The sequence below is a fragment of the Myodes glareolus genome, chromosome 24 (assembly GCF_982192425.1).
Source record: "Myodes glareolus chromosome 24, mMyoGla1.1, whole genome shotgun sequence".
In the NCBI taxonomy this organism is placed as follows: Eukaryota; Metazoa; Chordata; class Mammalia; order Rodentia; family Cricetidae; genus Myodes; species Myodes glareolus.
The window spans coordinates 12,127,574-12,144,860 of record NC_142049.1 but is presented as its reverse complement, the minus strand read 5'-3'; the positions used below and the strand labels follow the sequence as shown (position 1 = coordinate 12,144,860).

Genomic DNA, 17,287 nt, shown 5'->3' with positions numbered 1-17,287 from the left:
GTCTTTCATTTGTTTAGATAGGGCTTTAAGCTGCTCACACTGTGTATATGGAGAACAAGAATGTCAGGTTGCACATTGAAAACCTTAGGCAATCCCACTGTCTGGACTCCAGGTTCCTCCTGGTCACAGACTGCTCAGAGTATCAGTGTCTCGACTACTTGTGAACCTAGCTGTAAGTCTGGATAACAGCACAGTGAAGAGAAAGTCCCGATCTCTTGAGCTTTGCGTCAGGTTTTCCCTTTATGTCAACAGACTCTACAGTTGTTTTTTTTGCCAATATTATACAAATGTAAAATGTCTCCACTTATTGTTAGTGGACATTTGGATTGTACTGGTATTTGTGATTGATTACAGATGCTGGAGAATAATCTTTTGGTGGAAAAAAACTTTGTATATTCTGGACTTGTACTCAGGAGTAGAATTACTGGGTCATAAGAGTGGACGTCTGATTAGATGGTGTCCACACTATCAACCAGCTTTCGTGAGGAGCTGTACAAGTTTTCAGTACCACCAGCAGTGGGTGAGGGCTTTATTTGTGCCCCATCTTCTCCAGCACTGTGTATGGTCTTTCCATTTTCATGATTTTGGTGTATGTGTTTCATTGGGTACTTCTCTTATGGCAGTGTGAACTGTGTGTGAGCTTTTTTAGTACACTTTTGAAAACAAAATGAACTTCTTATTTTGAAGTAAAAGTAGATTCAGATATAGCTGAAAGAAATAATAGTGATCCCATGAGCATTTTACCCAGTTTCTCCCTATGGTATCTTCTTGCCAGACAGGATGGCAGTAGAAGTACTGCCATTAATGCTGTAAGACAGACTATTAGCTGGGAGATGACTCAGTTGGCAAAGGGCTTAGCTCTTAAGTAGGAGTACCTGAGCTGGATATAGTGATGCACACCTTTAATCCCAGCACTAGGGAGGCAGAGGCAGCTGGGAGGGTCTCTGTGAATTTGAGGCCAGTCTGATCTACATAGTGAATTTCAGTACAGCCACAGCTACATAGTGAGAACTTGTCTAAAAAAAAGGCCTGAGCACCTGAGTTTGGATTGTTACCACTTATAAACTGCTGGGCACAGAGCTTTGTGTACTAGTAATCTCAGTGATTGGGAGGCAAACACAGGAGGACTCTGGGTCACCGCAGAATCTGCGATTCCAGGTTCAGTGAGAGACTCTCACAAAACAAGGTAGGCAGAGATCAAGGGAGACCTCAGGCATCAACCTCTGGCTTCCAGAGGCACATAGGCACGTACATATGCATACACCACACCCAAATGTCTAGAGACATAGGCCCAAAGACACAGAATAGGGGCTGGAGACTGGGTTCGGTGATAAGAGCACAGACTTGCTCATCCTGCCTTCGTACAGAACTCAAGACCACCAGCATCACCCATGATGGGCTGGGCCCTCTCCCATTCATCATTAATTAAGAAAATGACCTACAGACAGATCTTATTCTACAGGCATTTTCTCTGTTGAGGTTCCCTCCTTTCTGATAACTCTAGGTTGTGTCAAGGTGGCATAAAACTCGCCAAAAATACATGTATACAGTGTATCTTGGTTAAATCCCACTCCTCCATCCAGCTCCTCTTCCTCTCCACAGATTTCTTAGGTTTTTTTTTTTTTTAAACTTACTAACCCCAGTTAGCGCTGTTCATATGCAAAGTGTGTGGGTCAGCTAACCAATGGTCATCCACAACTGTAAAGAAAAATGACCCTCTTTTGCTGGACCTTTTAATGCTCTTCATCTTGTGCAGGCAACCAACAACAGCCGCTGTGAGCTGTTTGTGACAGCCAGGCTGTGTCCAGAGGCCAGCCTTACCCAACGCCCTTCTCCATCCTCTGGCTTTCATAGTCATTAGTCATTTGGCTCCTTATAGCATGATGTTTCTTGGACTTTAGTGGGGAGATAAATCTGTGAGATATATCTGTGTGTATATATATGTGTGTGTATCTATATCTATCTATCTATCTATTTATCTATCTATCTATCTATCTATCTATCTATCTATCTATCTATCTATCTATCTATCTATCTATCTATCTATATTCAGCACAGCCGACTGCTCACAGTTGCTTATTCTCAGCAGTTTGAGCAGTTAATGAATTCTGCATTAACCACCACCCTCTGCAGTAAGAAGCTCCTCTGCCCAAGGCTGAGAGCAGGGGTTTGGGCCCCTCTTTATTTATTGGATGGTAGTTATCACATGGACATATCACAGTTTGTTAAAGCACTTACCTGTTGAAGACCATCTGGTTTCATAATTTAACAGTTATGAGCAAAGCTGTTACAAACATTCGTACACAAGTGTCTTGTTAACATGAACTTTTATTTCTTAGAGATAAATAAATACCCAGGACAGCAATTACTGCTCGAATGGCAGTTGCTTGATTAGTTTTTCAACAAACTGCCAAAGTGTCCAAGTAGGATATCTTTATCATGTTCCAGTTCTACCTGCAGCAAATGGCAAACCAGTGCACAGGTGGTTTGAATTGTTGCTGGCATTTGTTCTTGTCTTTGTATGTGCATTTGTAAGATCTGTAAGGTATGTACACATGTGGGTGTGAATGTGTGTGTGTGTGTGTGTGTGTGTGTGTGTGTGTGTGAGAGAGAGAGAGAGAGAGAGAGAGAGAGAGAGAGAGAGGCAGAGAGTGCATATACATCAATGTCAGGTGATCCCCTGTCACGTCTCCATCTTACTTTCTTGAGACAGTGCCTTTGTGAATTCCAAGCACTCCATTTCAGCAGTCGGGGAGCCTGTGAGATCTGCCTGTCTCTGCTTTTCTGAGCTGGGTTTACAGATACACAATGCTGCCCCTAGTTTTTGTGTTGATGCTAGGATCTGAACTCTGACCCTCAGGCTTGCACAGAAGGAACTTTAACCTCAAAGCCATTCACATTCACAAAATGTGAGACCTAGGTTAACGTCCCCCTCCCTCTCTCTTTCTATCTTGTGGATGGCCCTTATTTTCACCACTGTCTATTGAAAAGCCCTCCCGCTGTGTAATTGTTTTTGTGCCTTTATCAGAAATTAGGCATATTTGCACAGATTTCCTGATTCTGTTCTGTTCATCTGTTTTTCTGCTGCATTGTCAATATTGCAGTCAGATTCAGTAGCTACTGTTTCTGCATTTTGTTTGTTTTTATTTACAATAATTCTTTTTCCTTTGTTCTCTGTGTAGATTACAGAACTGTCTATGTTCTCAGACATCTTCTAAGGGATACGATAGAAATTGTGTTGGATCTTCATTTCACACCAGGGAGAACTGACATCTAATTCATGAATGTGACTTGTATAGTAGTTTGGATTTTGAATATCCCCAAAGGCCCATGTGTTGAAGGCTTAGTTCCCTGCCTGTAGTGCTATTGTGAGGTGGAGGATACCTTAGTGGCAAGGTGGGTGGAAGGAAGTTAGGTCATTGGGGACCAGTGAAGGGGTATTGAAACCTTGGCCCCTTCTTGTTTCTCTCCCTCCCTTTCTGGCTGCCGTGTGTTCCTACTCTGATACATTGCCTTACCACACAAAAAGCACACAGCCTGCTCATGGGCAGAGACTCTAGAAACAGTGGGCTCCAAACCCTTTTCCTGGCCAGCTGTTTACCTCAGGTGCCTTGTCCCATGACCAGAAACTGATGCTTGCAAGTCTCTTGTTTGTTCACTGTCGGTGCATAGTTTCCTGCATCCCCAGGTGTCTGAGCTAGGATCAGCACACTGTCATGGTTTGTCGTACTATGGTTATCCTTCTCCCCCCGCCCCCAGGCTTTTCTATACCTTGAAGGTAGGACTGGGCCTCTGTCTCGTGTTTCTTTATATGTATGGCTGTTGAGTTGTAGTAAGAGAGACGATCAGTTTCAGACTTTAAGCATGAAATAAGACCTTAAAGAGGCCACTGGTTTTGCTGGCTTCCCATGTCAGGCAGTGATATCTCCAGAACGATAAGGTCTGACTGGAGAGGCTTGCAGCCTTCCTCCTCTCCACGTTCTTTCCTGTCTTGCTGTTCTAACCTTTGTTCTTTGGTACGGTTTCACAACTATGGGCGAGGATTCCTGCTCACCTGTGAGGATCATGTTGTTACCAGTTCAGTCCCTAAACCTATGGCCTGCCCAGTGTTACCCTCACTGTAGTGACCCTCCACGGCCCTGTGCATTAGAGTGCCCACATGGGATCCTTCCTGCAGTTAGATCCCTATCCGGTACATGTTACGATTTTTTTTAAACTTTATTTTCTATAACATTAATATGTGTTCACTGAGTAGATTCATATCTTGATTTTTATATTATCTCACTATTCCAGGGTTTTGGTGGTTTTAAATGTTGGCTTTAAACATTTTTTGGTTGGTTTTAAATGTTTGGTGGTTTTAAATGTGTTTTAAATGGGCGTGTTGGCCCATCATTAACGTCTCGATTTTTTTTTTTCTTTTCAGGTCCCTAGAATGCCAGAAGTCATTAATTGTTGCTTTTTTTATGCCTCTCCTTTATCCCTCCCAGTTGCTGTGCGAATCCCTGAGTCATTGCCTTGCTTTTGGTGTCCCCCACTGAGGTGCTCCAAGGATGCCTGTCGGGAGCAGCTAAAGGCACTTCTCTGCAGCATGCAGCTTTATTTGGGTGCAGCCTACTGTTCTTTCCGAAAGTATGCTTTTCATCTGAAAACTGCTTTTATGGCTTGAACGTACCTTCCTGGGAGCTGACTCATCCTGTGACCATGTTGTAATTATTTTTATTACGACTTTTTTTTTTATTCCATGTACCTGTCCTGAAGCTCACTCACCATGTGCCTGTCTTGGAGCTGACTCATCACGTGACGAAAGCTGTCAATATTTTCAACTTAAGTGAATGCGAGCATCTTCTGTTCTAAAGCTTTGTTTGTACAGAGGAGCCAGCAAAGTGGCATCGTTCCTTTTAGACTTTAGCGTATGCTTTTACTCAGTAGCTTCCACGTAAGAGTGAACCTAGATGGTCTCTTTTTCCAGATTGCAGCCGTCCTCCGGAAGCGGAAGCCCGAGTACTACCTGTACAAGCTGTTCCCTGAGATCCTCCAGTCCGCCTCCTTCCTGACTGCTAACGGGGCCTTGTACATTACTTTCTTCTGTGTTTTAAGGTTGGTGCTCACAATCGCCAGTTCTTGTTAATGAATTTGCTCTGTTGAAATGGAAACTATCAGAGTCATTGTTCTGTTGCTGTGAAGAAACACCTTGACTGGGTCAACTTACAAAGACATTTAATTGGTGGCTTGCATACTGTTTCAGAGGGTGAGCCCATGGTCCGTATGGCAGGGAGCATGGCTGCGGCAGACATGGCGCTGTAGCTGTAGCTGTGAACACACATCCTGGTCCTGATGCAGAAACGGTTAGGGAAGAGGAGGAGGAGGAAGAGGAAGGGAGAGTGGGGGGAAGAGAGAGAAGAGAGGAGACTAGGCCTGGTGTGGGCTTTTTAAACCTCAAAGCCATTCCCCACCCATCCACCCCAGCCCTCCCCACCCCTGTGACACAACTGTTCTTACCACCCCTCTGAACCCCTCCCAAACACCCCAAATGGCACAGCTGGGAAACAGACACCCGAATGTATGAGCCTGGGGTCTTTCATCGTTCAAACCTACTGTGACAAAGATCTGTTTCAAAATTGTCATTCACACTGCTCTCTTTCTAGTTTAGTCTGTGAAATAACATCTACTTCCAAGAAAATTTGTCAAAACAGGAGTGCCTTGGCCTCAGGATGTAAATTTCAAATTACTGGCATGATGATGCAGCAAAAGCACTTCAATATAGCATTCATTTTCTAAAGCCTGCTGTAATTCTGAGATTGTTGGTCAGGATTTCTGATCAGAATCAGAATTCAGGAAAGACCATTAATTCAGAAATTCACTGTCCATAAGGCTGGGGCCATAAAAGTTATGGTTGTGCCTTGAAGGGTAACTAAGCTCCTGCCATCTCAAATCTCCTCCTGCAGGACGGTGTCCTGATTCAGGCTGTTTTCCGTACCTGTGCTTCCTGCCGTCTGCATTGAGTGCTGCTATTAGCAACCCCTCAGTGCTGTTGGATGCAAACGTTTATATCTGTCAAGTTAAAAGTCACTTCATGTTATCCTCATCTTTGTGTTGCCTCAGATAGTTTTATTTTAGTTAGAATTAAGCATATAATTGTCAAATGTCTCTTCTAGACTTTTTTCCCTTGGAGCGCAAGTATTTATAAACTTCACATAGTGGAGGCAGTAACCAGTAAGGTTTCATGCTATGGAACAGATTGCATCTTGAAATTGACTTGGACATGTGTGTAAGGAGGTTGAGCCTGTGGTCTCTGTGGTGCCAAGACTTGTTAGATCTCCAGGTCCTGACTGCCCCGGAAGCCGCTGTGGCAGCGCACTGGCTCAACGGGGGAAGCGTAATGTACTTAACAGTAAGATAATGTCAGTGCTCTCCCTGGAGCTCACTTCCTGAGTCCCTTTTCCTCAGTAGCTTGGTAGATCCTGTAAGGAAAACCTCCCTGTAGGCTTTCAGGCAAAAGGTTTTTAATGTCTCATAAGTGTTCATGGCAGTTTAAAAAACCCAGACTTGAATTAAGAAGATCATTTCTCAGATTCTTGATCCTTGTCTTTCTATCTCTGCCTGACTCCACACCTCTCAATACGTACACACACACACACACACACGCACGCACACACACACACACCCTCCCTCTTCCTACCATATATTAGTTTGCCACTGATCAATTTTGTTCAGATCATTTCTTATACTATTTAGAGGCTGGTTCTTTCTTTCTTAGGAGCATAACTGTTTTGAAAGAAAAACATAACTAAGGCAGGGAATGGTGGTGCACGGCTTTAATCTTAGCATTCGGATGGTTGAAGAGTTCAAGGCCAGCCCGAACTACATAAGTGAGTTCCAGGCTAACCAGAGCTACAAAGTGAGACCCCCTCTCAAAACCATACATTTCTCATGTCCCTAAATTTCTTTGGAAACGTAATCAGTTTTAGCTATCTGTAATGTTTTGGGTACTATACAGTGGTAGTAAGTAAGAAATGGCATCCACGTAAAGCTAAAACATTGTAGAATACCTTGGCACCTCTGTAAGAAAACATGAGGGTTGTAAAGGGTAGAAGTAGTCCATCTTACATACCACTTGTAAGTCAGGTGGGTGGCCCACACAGCCCTCAGGAGAGGAGGCAGGAGGACAGCTTGGAGACAGAGGCTCTCCTGGGTTCCATGGTGAGCTAAAGGACATTATGGGATACCAAACCAGATCCAAGCCAAACAGCATCCAGAACTACCGTAGCAATCAGAAAGCTGGCAGTGTCTGCAAACTTGTGGTGAGTCCCACATAGCGCTGGCAGAGAGACAGCTAGTCTGGTCTGAAACATGGTGAATTTGGGGTACTATGGAATACTTGGACAGAAGGTGGGTGGGAAGGAGAAGCTTCTGTTGGTAAGGGCTAAAATGACCAACTAGGAAGTTCATACAAAAATCACGAATTTGAATTTCAGGAAGCTACTTGGAAAATTCTACTCCTGGACTCCAGGCTTTGGTGCTGCTCTCCCAGCCTCATATGTGGCCATTCTGATTGAAAGGAAAAGCAGGTAACTCTTACACAGCTACATGTTTAATAGAATTAGCTACCTGAGAGACTTTGATTTTATTTTTGCTTATTACTTATTATTGCACAGAGATGAGAAATCTTTTCCAACATATTTTTTCTGTTATGCATCTATTTGACTGAAATTGTATGTGAACATTATATTTGTTGTCTATAAAATAAATATAAGGATATTATCAATATGCAATACAAAAACAAGAAATATAAATATGAAAATAGATAACAGAAATACCAGTTTCTTTTTAATTAAGTAATAGAAGGTTCAGCCTAATGAAAGCATGCAAATGCAAATTCCAGTGTAAGCCCGTTTCCTTCTCTGTATAGCACCTGTGCCATACCTAAGAAAGTCAGTGAATTTTCTGTTGCCAGCCAGATCTAGTCCCTGCTGAAGGCTGGTTGACTAACCTCCATAGCCATTGCCCTCTGAAAGAATCTGGTGAACCCTTTTCTTCATTGCTATTCACATAGAATTTTCCATGCGAATTCATTCATCGCTTCTGTAGAATGTTATGTAAGTTGTTGAGTCAGAGGATTGTTGGTGTTGAAGCTTTTTTGTAAGAGTATTTATCACCGCACATATTGCTAAACTCAGAGGCTCGTGGATGTTGTAATCCTGAGAATTCACAGGGCAGCACAGCCCAGAACTCAGGTGGGGACTGGAGAGCCTGCCTCTGGATTCATAGTCTGGTGTTTCCACTAACTATGTCACCTCTGGCTTATTCTTTATTTGAAAAATGTAGTAATGGTGGTCTGTCATGCTTTCAGATAATCAGGTAATACATGGAAAAAACAGAACAACACAGTTATGTTATGCGTGTGGTAAACATAGGTTTTTGTTTTTGCCTGTAAGTATTGAGAGAGTTATTCTGCTGGTGGCATCTTGAATCGCTTTATAAAATGTGAATATTGGTTTGAAAACATATTCAGAAGATATCACACACATGTAAAACTTTAAATCTTTATTTTTGTTTCGTTTTGTTTTTTCCTTCTGGGTGGGAGATTGTTTACTAGAGCGTGGTCAGCTCATCAGTTGCTACATGGCTGAAGAAAATGACATGCCTTTCTCTATAAGTACCCTTCAGTTACTGGGGCGCCATTGCCCTTTAGCACTTAAGTAGGATTATGTTTATGTAGTTATCTGGCCATTTCAGCAGGAACCGATGACATGAGTTCCCACTTAACCGCCAGAGTCAACAGTTAGCAGTTCACAGTTTTACTTCATCTGTCCGTGAGAGCATGTGTGTAGGTATGTGGCATGTGGAAGCGCGTTGTAGACATCAGGGCCATTTATCTGAAACTTCTCCAGGCCATTTCCCCACATAACCACAAAGGTTCCCACACATAAGACACTAGCAGTCCCTGCTTGCTTTTGTGGATAAGCATTGTTTTTTGATGATGCGTTTCTTCAGACTTCAAGGTTGTGTTACTGTTAGTATTCAAGACTTCGATGTCCTCATCACTGCTGCAATTATTCTGTAGATTATGATTATAGTAGGTTAATTAATGTCCTTTTCTGGAAATTCCTCCATCATAATCTGTGTTACTTTTTTGGGGGTAAGCAATTATTTTGCAGCAAGTCTAAAAAATACTAAAAGGGCCTATGCTGTTAATATTATCTTATTGCTTTCTTGCTGGAGAGCGCTGCTGGTCATGTTTCCTGTCTGTAACCTAGTAAGGTTTTCTGCGTAGCTTAATTTATGCCCAGGTTTTTATAAAATTATTTTATGAATGGTTATTATGGTTGAAAGGTATTCTAAATTCTGTGTTGGTAATTACGTCATTTAGATTATATCTTCATCAGGAGGTAGAGTCTCTCGACTTGGCATAGTGACATACACCTGTACTTCCAACATGGGGAAGCAGAGGCAGTAGGAGCGAGCACTCTGAGTTTGAGGCCAGCCTGGTCTACATAGTGAGTTTCCGGTCAGCCAGGGCAATGTTGTTAAGTCCATGCCAAGTAAATAGATAGATAAACAAACAAATAATAAACATTCTTATTTCTTGTGGCTTGATTTCTATGTTGTTTTATACATCACAATCAGAATTATTTTTTGTTTTTCCTTAGTATCTCTTAACACTTTTGAAATAGTTTATATGCCTCTCATTTTGTTTGGTGAACCAATTAAAAATCTTTGTATTTTAAGTTATATATATATATATTTGTTGGTATCATTGATGCCATTTATTGGTATCACTACCCTGTTTGCTTTTTAATTATGCATGTTATCTTCAGTGAAATTCTGTGTGCCCCATTTGTGTTTATCCTTTAATGTTGCAAGGCGGATAGGCTCGGGGTGCTTCTGCCCTCTCTTCCTCTCGCTGCACCACACTGGTGTCACTTCCCGTAGAACGCAGTGTTCCTAGTTTTACTGCACTCCTGTGTATGTGTACGATTCTGAGCAGCTTGTCCTCACGAGTTGACTTGTTTAACCCCATTGCTGTCTGTATATAACATGGTTCCGTCACCACAAAGATCGCCTGTCTCCTAGGACCAGATAATCTGTTCTGCACTTGTTTACCTCATGTTGAGGACTTGGAGAGTTGCAGAAATGGAGTCATGGAAGTGTACTGTTTTAACGCAGGCCATTTCTTTTCAAACTAAGCATCCTGCTGTTGATCCACAGATCAACAAGATGTCACTAGTTCATTCCTTTTCTATTGCTTAGTGTTCCATTATAGAGATATACTGGTGTGTGTTTATGATTTATTCATTCTGTTGTTATTCTATCCATGACTTGGCATTATTCTCCATCTATTTTGGTTCTTTTAAATTTCTTTCATCACCTTTCGTCATTAGCAAGATGTAGCTTGCTTACTCTATTTCAGAACGGTTCTTAGTATGAGTTTTGTTCGTCCTCTTAAAGGAGTAGTGGGTTCCAGTGTCTTTGTAAAGTTGTTCAGTCCTCACCATGGTCCATTCCAGGAATTGATTTTCACCTCCAGTGAAGCCCCTTTGCTCACTCATACCTGTCCTTCACTGACCCGGCCTAGCAGTCACCAGTCAGTTTCATGTCTACGTACTTTCTTCTCTGGTGGTTTCATGTCAGTAGAGTCACACAGTATGTGGTTGTAGTTGGACTTTTCTTTTTGGGCTGCCAGTTCACAAAAAGGACATGGAAACTTACTATTCATTATGAAAGCTTGACCTTAGCTTAGGCTTGTTTCCTAACTAGCTCTGATAACTTCAATTCACCCCACTTGTTTTTTTTTTTTTTTTAAGACACAGTTTCCCAGTGTAGCCCTGCCTAAGAACTAACTCTGCAGACCAGGATGGTCTCGAACTCACAGAGATCCACCTGCCTCTGCTTCTGCCACTTGAGCATTGGAATTAAAGGTATTCATCTCTACCCATGCACTAGTTACCTCGTCTCCATTATGCCCATCCTAGTTATTCCTAGTCTGGCTGGCGATTCCCTTTCTTCTCCCAGACCTCTCTTTGCCAGAAGTTCCTGCTATACCTCCTGCCTTGCTATTGGCTCTTTAGCTTTTAATTAAACCAATCACAATGACACATCTTCACACAGTGTAAAGGAATGTTCCACAGCATGTGATCATTGGTGTGTGATCCTGTTTGTTCAGCTGATGGCTTGAAATTCAGGATATTGTGTATAGTGCTGCTTTGCTGCTTGTTGCCCTTGGAAATCCCATGCAATGGGGCTCCATATCCTTTGACTTCCAGTTGTGAGAGATGCTGCCTTAGTCTTGTGTACATTTCTGTATGGGCTTCATCTTTTCCTTTCTCTGATGAATGAGCCTAGCTGTAGAATTGCTGGCTTAGCTGGTGTCATGTTTAACTTTTTGAGCAATTGCGAGTTGTTTGCTAAAGTAGCTGTTGTTTTCAGTTCCCTCCAACAGTATAGAGTTTTCTGGGTAGTGTGAGGTGGTGTCTCAGTGTGACTTTGATTTGCATTTCCCAGATGGCTAGTTATATCAGACTTCTTTTGATGCATATCTTCTATCCTGCTGGTGGGAATGCAGACCTGTACAGCAACTTTGGAGATCAATATGGCGGTTTGTCAGAAAACTGAGAATCCATCCACTTCAAGACCCAGAGCATATACCACCCCTGAGCATAACACAAAGAATATTCTCTCCTTCTACAAGGATACTTGCTTAACTGTGTTTATAGCAGCTTTATTCATAATAGCCAGAATCTATAAACAAACTAGATGTTCCTCAACCAAAGAACAGATAAAGACACAATGGAGTATTACTTAACTATTAAAAACAATGACATTAGGAAATTTGAAGGCAAAAATGGATGGAAGTAGGAAAAAATCATTCTGAGTGAGGTAATCAGACCAAGAAAGACAAACATGGAATGTATTCACTTATAAGTGGATATTAGCTGTAAAATAAAAGATAATCATGCTAGGAAACACAGACCCCAAGAGGCTAAGTAGCAAGGAGGACTTAAGGTGGGGGGATGCAAAGATCTCTCTGGGAAGGGGAAATAGAGTAGATTTTTTGGGTGGACTGAGGCAGATAGAGTTGTGAAGAGGAGAGATCAGATGGCGGTGGGAGTGAGGGGTGGGAGGTGGGGGGAGGGATAAAATCCTGGGAGAAGCAGCTTGAATTGGGGGACATTTCTAGGATGAGATGGAAACCTAGTGCAATGGAAAATCCATGAAATCTATGAGAGTAACCGCAACAAAGATTCCTGGCAGTGGGGACACTGAACCTGAACCTGATCCAGCCATCTTCTGTAATCAGACAAGGCCTGAAGTGGAGGTGTTCATACCCCAACCCAGAAGCGAAAACTTTGACCTACAGTTTGTCCTGCATGCACAGTTCTGGAACTGGAGCTAAGCAGAATCCTCATCAAAGAGACCAGAGAGACTTCATCCAGCAACTGATGGGAGCAGATGCAGTCCTATAGCCAAATATTAGGCAGAACTCGGGAAGCCTTGTGGAGGAGGGGGAGGAAGGATCTGAGGAGCCATAGGGGAAGGGGACTCCACAAGAACACAACCCACAAAATCAACTGACTAGGACTCATGGAGCTGACACAGATCAGGGGTCTGACCTAGATCCTTTGCAAATATATTATGGCTGAGTAGCTTGTTGTTCTTGTGGGATTCCTAACAATGGGAGTGGAGGTGGTCACTAACCCTTTTGCCCTCTTGTGGGACCCTTTTTCTTCTACTGGGTTGCTTCATCCAGCCTTGATGTGTTGGTATGTACCCGGTCTTATTGTAGCTTGCTATACTGTGCCTTTGATTCATGTCCCTAGGAGGGAGACCTTTTCTCTTCTGAGGGGAAGTGGAGGAGAGGTGGGTCTGGGGGAGAGAGGAGGTGAGAGGGAGAGACTGGGGGCAGGGGAGGAAGGGAAAACTACAGTCAGGATATAATTTGAGAGAAGAATAAAAACAAAAATATCATTTTTTCATTGGATTACTTTTTAGCAATTGAGTTGCACCTCTTTTTAGATATTCTGTATGAGAGTCTCTTGCAGCTAGAATTGTATTTGTTTCAGCACTTTCTTGGTCATATCTTTTGGAACATAAAAATATTTTGATTAAGGTCAATTCATCCTTTTTTATTTTTGTTTTTTTTTTTAATTTTTTTGACAGCATGTCCCTGTACAGTCAAGGCTGACTTTGAACTCACTGTGGATACCAGGCTGGTCTTGAACTTGTGATTGTCTTTCCTCAGTTTCCTGAGTGCTGGAAGTACAGATGTGCCCACCATGCCAGTCTCTTTCTTAGTAAACTTTTACGGATTGTGCTCTTGGTGTCATATTTAAGAAACAGTTGCCACTTAAAGATTTGCTCCTGCTTAAGAGCTTTATTTATAATTTTAGCTCTTACACTTGAGCCTTTTGTCTATTTTGAGTTCATTTCTGTGTGTGACGGAAGTACAAGAATATTATAATATTTTACATGTCATCCTTTGCATGCTTATTGCTACCGCATTTAAATGCCATGGATTGGACCTGATCATGACTCATGATCTTGCTGTACTCATGTGTTCTGGGAGTCACTGGTACAATCCTTGAAAATGTCTGCAGGAGATGATGGGGAAGCTTTATTTCTCGTCCAGTTTGTGTTTCATGCCATCCTTCTTGTCTCACCATGTACAGTCTCTTAGCCCTGGTCCTGACGCTAGCATATGGCACTGTCTTTTACTACCAGCTGTGATGCTGTGAGCTGTAGTGTTTTTATTTGTGTATCATCAGCTTTATAAAGTTCACACTTAGTCCGATATACTGTGGACCTTTATCATGAATAGATAAGAGCATTTTGCTGCATGACTTTTCTATATCAATTAATATGTTCATGTGGCTTTTCTTTGGCTTGTTAGCATGGATTTTTAACCTATGAATGAGGTCAGGGGTGTTGATAATGTTATCTGTAGCTGAATTTCTTAAACTTGGCAATATTGACAGGTTTTCATACAGAAGAGCGGCGCATGGGGAAGATGGCCCTGTTGATTAGCCCATACCTGCTATTGGCACTTTCTTCTTCCTCACCTTCGGGTCAGTTGCTGAGAAAAACGTAAGACGTCCTGCTGGGGCTGGAGACTGTCCGCTCTGTCTCTAGATGAGTCTCGGTGTCTCCAGTGCTTCATCCACATAGCCGCTCTGTTTTCTCAGGCATGGTATTGTCAGGGTCAAGAGTTTTCCTGCAACACAGCTAGCTTTCTTGTTGCAAAGTGTCTTTTTCCTAGCTATACAGAGTCTGCATAGCATTTTCAGTCATGCTAACGTAGCTGCTGCCGCCCTCGAATACTGCATGTATGGCCTATGTTTTTAAATTTAAGTTTGAGAATCTGTGTTTTTGTGTTAAAGTTTTTTTTCAGATAGCATTTAGTAGTTGAGTTTTTGAACAATATTTATTTGGTTAGTTCTTGACTTTTAATTGGATTACTTAGTTCTTTAACATTGGTTTATTTTTTGATGGGATAGGTTAGATCTGCTATTTGATTATTATTTTTTTGTGTGTTTTTTCTTCCTTTGTATTATTAGAGCATTGTAAGACTTTGATTTCATTTTCTTTATTATATTTCTGTCATCTAGGCCTCTAACTTTTCATTTTCTCAGCATTAATACTTCACTACCTTACAAAATGCAGAAACCTATGTAGGTCCAGTTTAGAAGCTGATTATGGGATATTTAAGTTCTAATCGTTCATCTTCTACAGTATTAATGGGAGTTGACACAGTGATAGCACAGTTCAGATGTTAAGGACGGAAGCCGTGTAGCATATGAGGACTTGAAGAGTGGTTGTCTGGAAGTTCAGTGACACTACACTGGCATTGGTATTCTAGTGGTCTTTTTATGCTCACTTTTCATGGACGATTTTTAAAAAAGCTTTTGCATATATGAGGGTTTTTTGCATTTGTTTCAGTCTTGGTCACTAGTTAGTCACATGAGATTTCCAGTATTATTGTGTATGGCCTATTTCAAATATTAGTTGAAGTGGTTTGTTGTTGTTTGTTGCTTTAAAGGCAACCAATATCTTTATCTTCTTTTTAACTTCGGTTACTACCGGAATTTTTGAGAATCTCACTGGAAGCAGCAGGGTTCCTTCCCCTTTACTCATTAATGAAAGGATTTAAGGACAGACTGAAAAGGAAGTTTGAGGAAAATTTTATTGAGTTTAAAAGAAAAATTCCAGGTTAAGCAAGCTGTAAATCTCGGCAGCTCCTAGGAGGAGGAGATTGAGAAGAACCGAGAAAACCACTGGGTTTAGTTTAAGTGGATATGGGAGCCGTAGAGCAGACTGCAGCCACATATGGAAGGAAGCTGAGCATTGGAGAAAGAGTGAAGAAGCCCAAAGTATCAGAGAAAATGTACTTCAGCTCTGGCCAGCGTCCGAAAGAAGACTAAAGAGAAGAAGGGACAGTTGTGCCTGTAGGATGGGCTGACCCCACAGAAGCTCTTGGCCGTTTATTTGTAGGGACTGCATTCTGGGGAGGGAATTCTGAGAAGGACAATACAGTAGCTCATTAAAAATGGAATTCTTGTGTTTTTTAGCTTAAGGTGAAATCACTTTCCTAGGGAAGCTTCTGCCTTCCTGAGGGGTGGCTCTCTTACCTAGGTCATTGACCCGCCCGCCCACAAGGCTAGGTCTCCATCCGCACCAGAGGTTTTATTCTTTTTGTCTGAAAACAATACTTTTTCCTAATGGGCTTTTACTGCTACTATATTACCAAATGGCTGAAGAAGAAAAATCAATCTTATACATAATGTGATTTTTTTACGTAATTAAACTGTGTGAAATCTGCTGTTTTTTTTTATTGTTTATTAGGTGATAAGGTTTTTTATACTGGGAAATAGTTCTGCAGGGTTGGTGTTGAGAGCTGTGCCTATGCACAGCTATGCCTGGTTGATTCTCTTCAAATTCTCAAGGCCCTTTGTTTCTGCCGTCTAGGAACTGAACTAGGGCCTTGTCTGTGCCCACCACTGAGCTGTGCTCCCCCACCAAGTTAGTTCTTTAGTATCCCAAGCCTAGGGACATTTTAACATAAAATGTTAAACATAAACAACATAAAAGCAGTTGTTTTTGCTTTGTTTTGTGTGTGTGTGTGTGTGTGTGTACAACTTTAAAACCTAGAAAAGTAAATATATTTTTATTTCTCTATAGGTTGCCTTTTTTTGAGTTTTATTTTAAAGAAATTGGTTCAGTGCTTACCTAGAATTTTGTAAGAGTTAATGCAATCAACAGTTTTTCCCTAGAAAAGTGTATTTTACTTGTTATCAGTTTATATTAAGGTTATATTATGTAGCAAGAGCCTTAGTCGCTTATAACTAATTTATAAAAGTGAAGTTATACTTCAAAATCATTGTTTTCAGTACTAAAATGAAACATGTGATTGTTGTTGTTATTCTAGGAGAAAGATAGAATTGTAGGTTTCAGTTCACAGAGAAATTAACATTGTGTGGGTAGAAGCAGTCAGTTGGCAGCAGAAATGCGATTTGATTTAGGGGAAAGGTGGCGGTGAGATGAAGTTGGAAGTTTCTGTGTACAGTGACGTAGAAAAGCCCGGGAAAGAGGTTGTCTGTGCTTGAATGCTAGGAAGCAAAGGGCAGCTCGGTCTTATTTTCAGCAACCATTAGAATATTTTGGAAATACTATAAGAAATAGAGAAATAGATTGTGCAGAAATAACACTTGGTGCCTTGTTTTGAAATAGTAATGTTTGTAGTCTCAGTTCTTAAATTTTAGAGCTTTGACAGTGAAAATGTTGTGATTCACGCACGCACGTGGTGCTCGTCTGTGTCATCAGTTTTGCAGTTGTGATGTGGTCTCTTCTCTGCGTTTTCTGTGTGCACAGTAGATACCTGCAAGTGTGTGCTCGTATTATCTTCCTCCCTTCTGTCTTCTCCCTGCCTCTTCTTCATCTCACTCTCCCAGCCCTTGTCTGTCAGCTCACCCAGCCTTTTAGAGTTAAGCCTGCTTTGCCAATTAGTTTCTTATACCTAGTAAGAGAGGGTGCCTAGTTGAGTCCTAATCACACCACTGTGAGCTTCTGAGAGAGCTTTGAAGTTGTTTCCAGGGCTGCTTTAAATACTCATGCCTCAAAGAACTGGGCTCCTCTTAGCTCAGTTGGAAGCCTGCTAACGTCTAGCTTACCCCAGGAGGGCTGTTAAGAAGGGGCCTTTTCTGTGACTCTTGGAAATGCCTTGTGGTCCAGAAAGAAGTTGTTCTGATAGACTTTTCTTTCTTTCTTTCTTTCTTTCTTTTTTTTTGTCCCCAGA

At 41.6% G+C, this 17,287-nt stretch overlaps 1 protein-coding gene across 2 annotated transcripts in view; it reads left to right on the top strand.

Annotated features, from left to right (window-relative positions):
• The window catches only part of Tmem135 (transmembrane protein 135), a 176,387-nt gene that overhangs the window by 17,735 nt on the left and 141,365 nt on the right, over positions 1–17,287 (top strand). For both annotated transcript variants that reach the window (XM_048435237.3, XM_048435236.3), the window contains exons 2-3: positions 4,970–5,097; positions 7,476–7,568. In XM_048435237.3, coding sequence (XP_048291194.3) covers positions 4,970–5,097; positions 7,476–7,568 — 221 coding nt within the window. The remainder of the gene's footprint in view (positions 1–4,969; positions 5,098–7,475; positions 7,569–17,287) is intronic.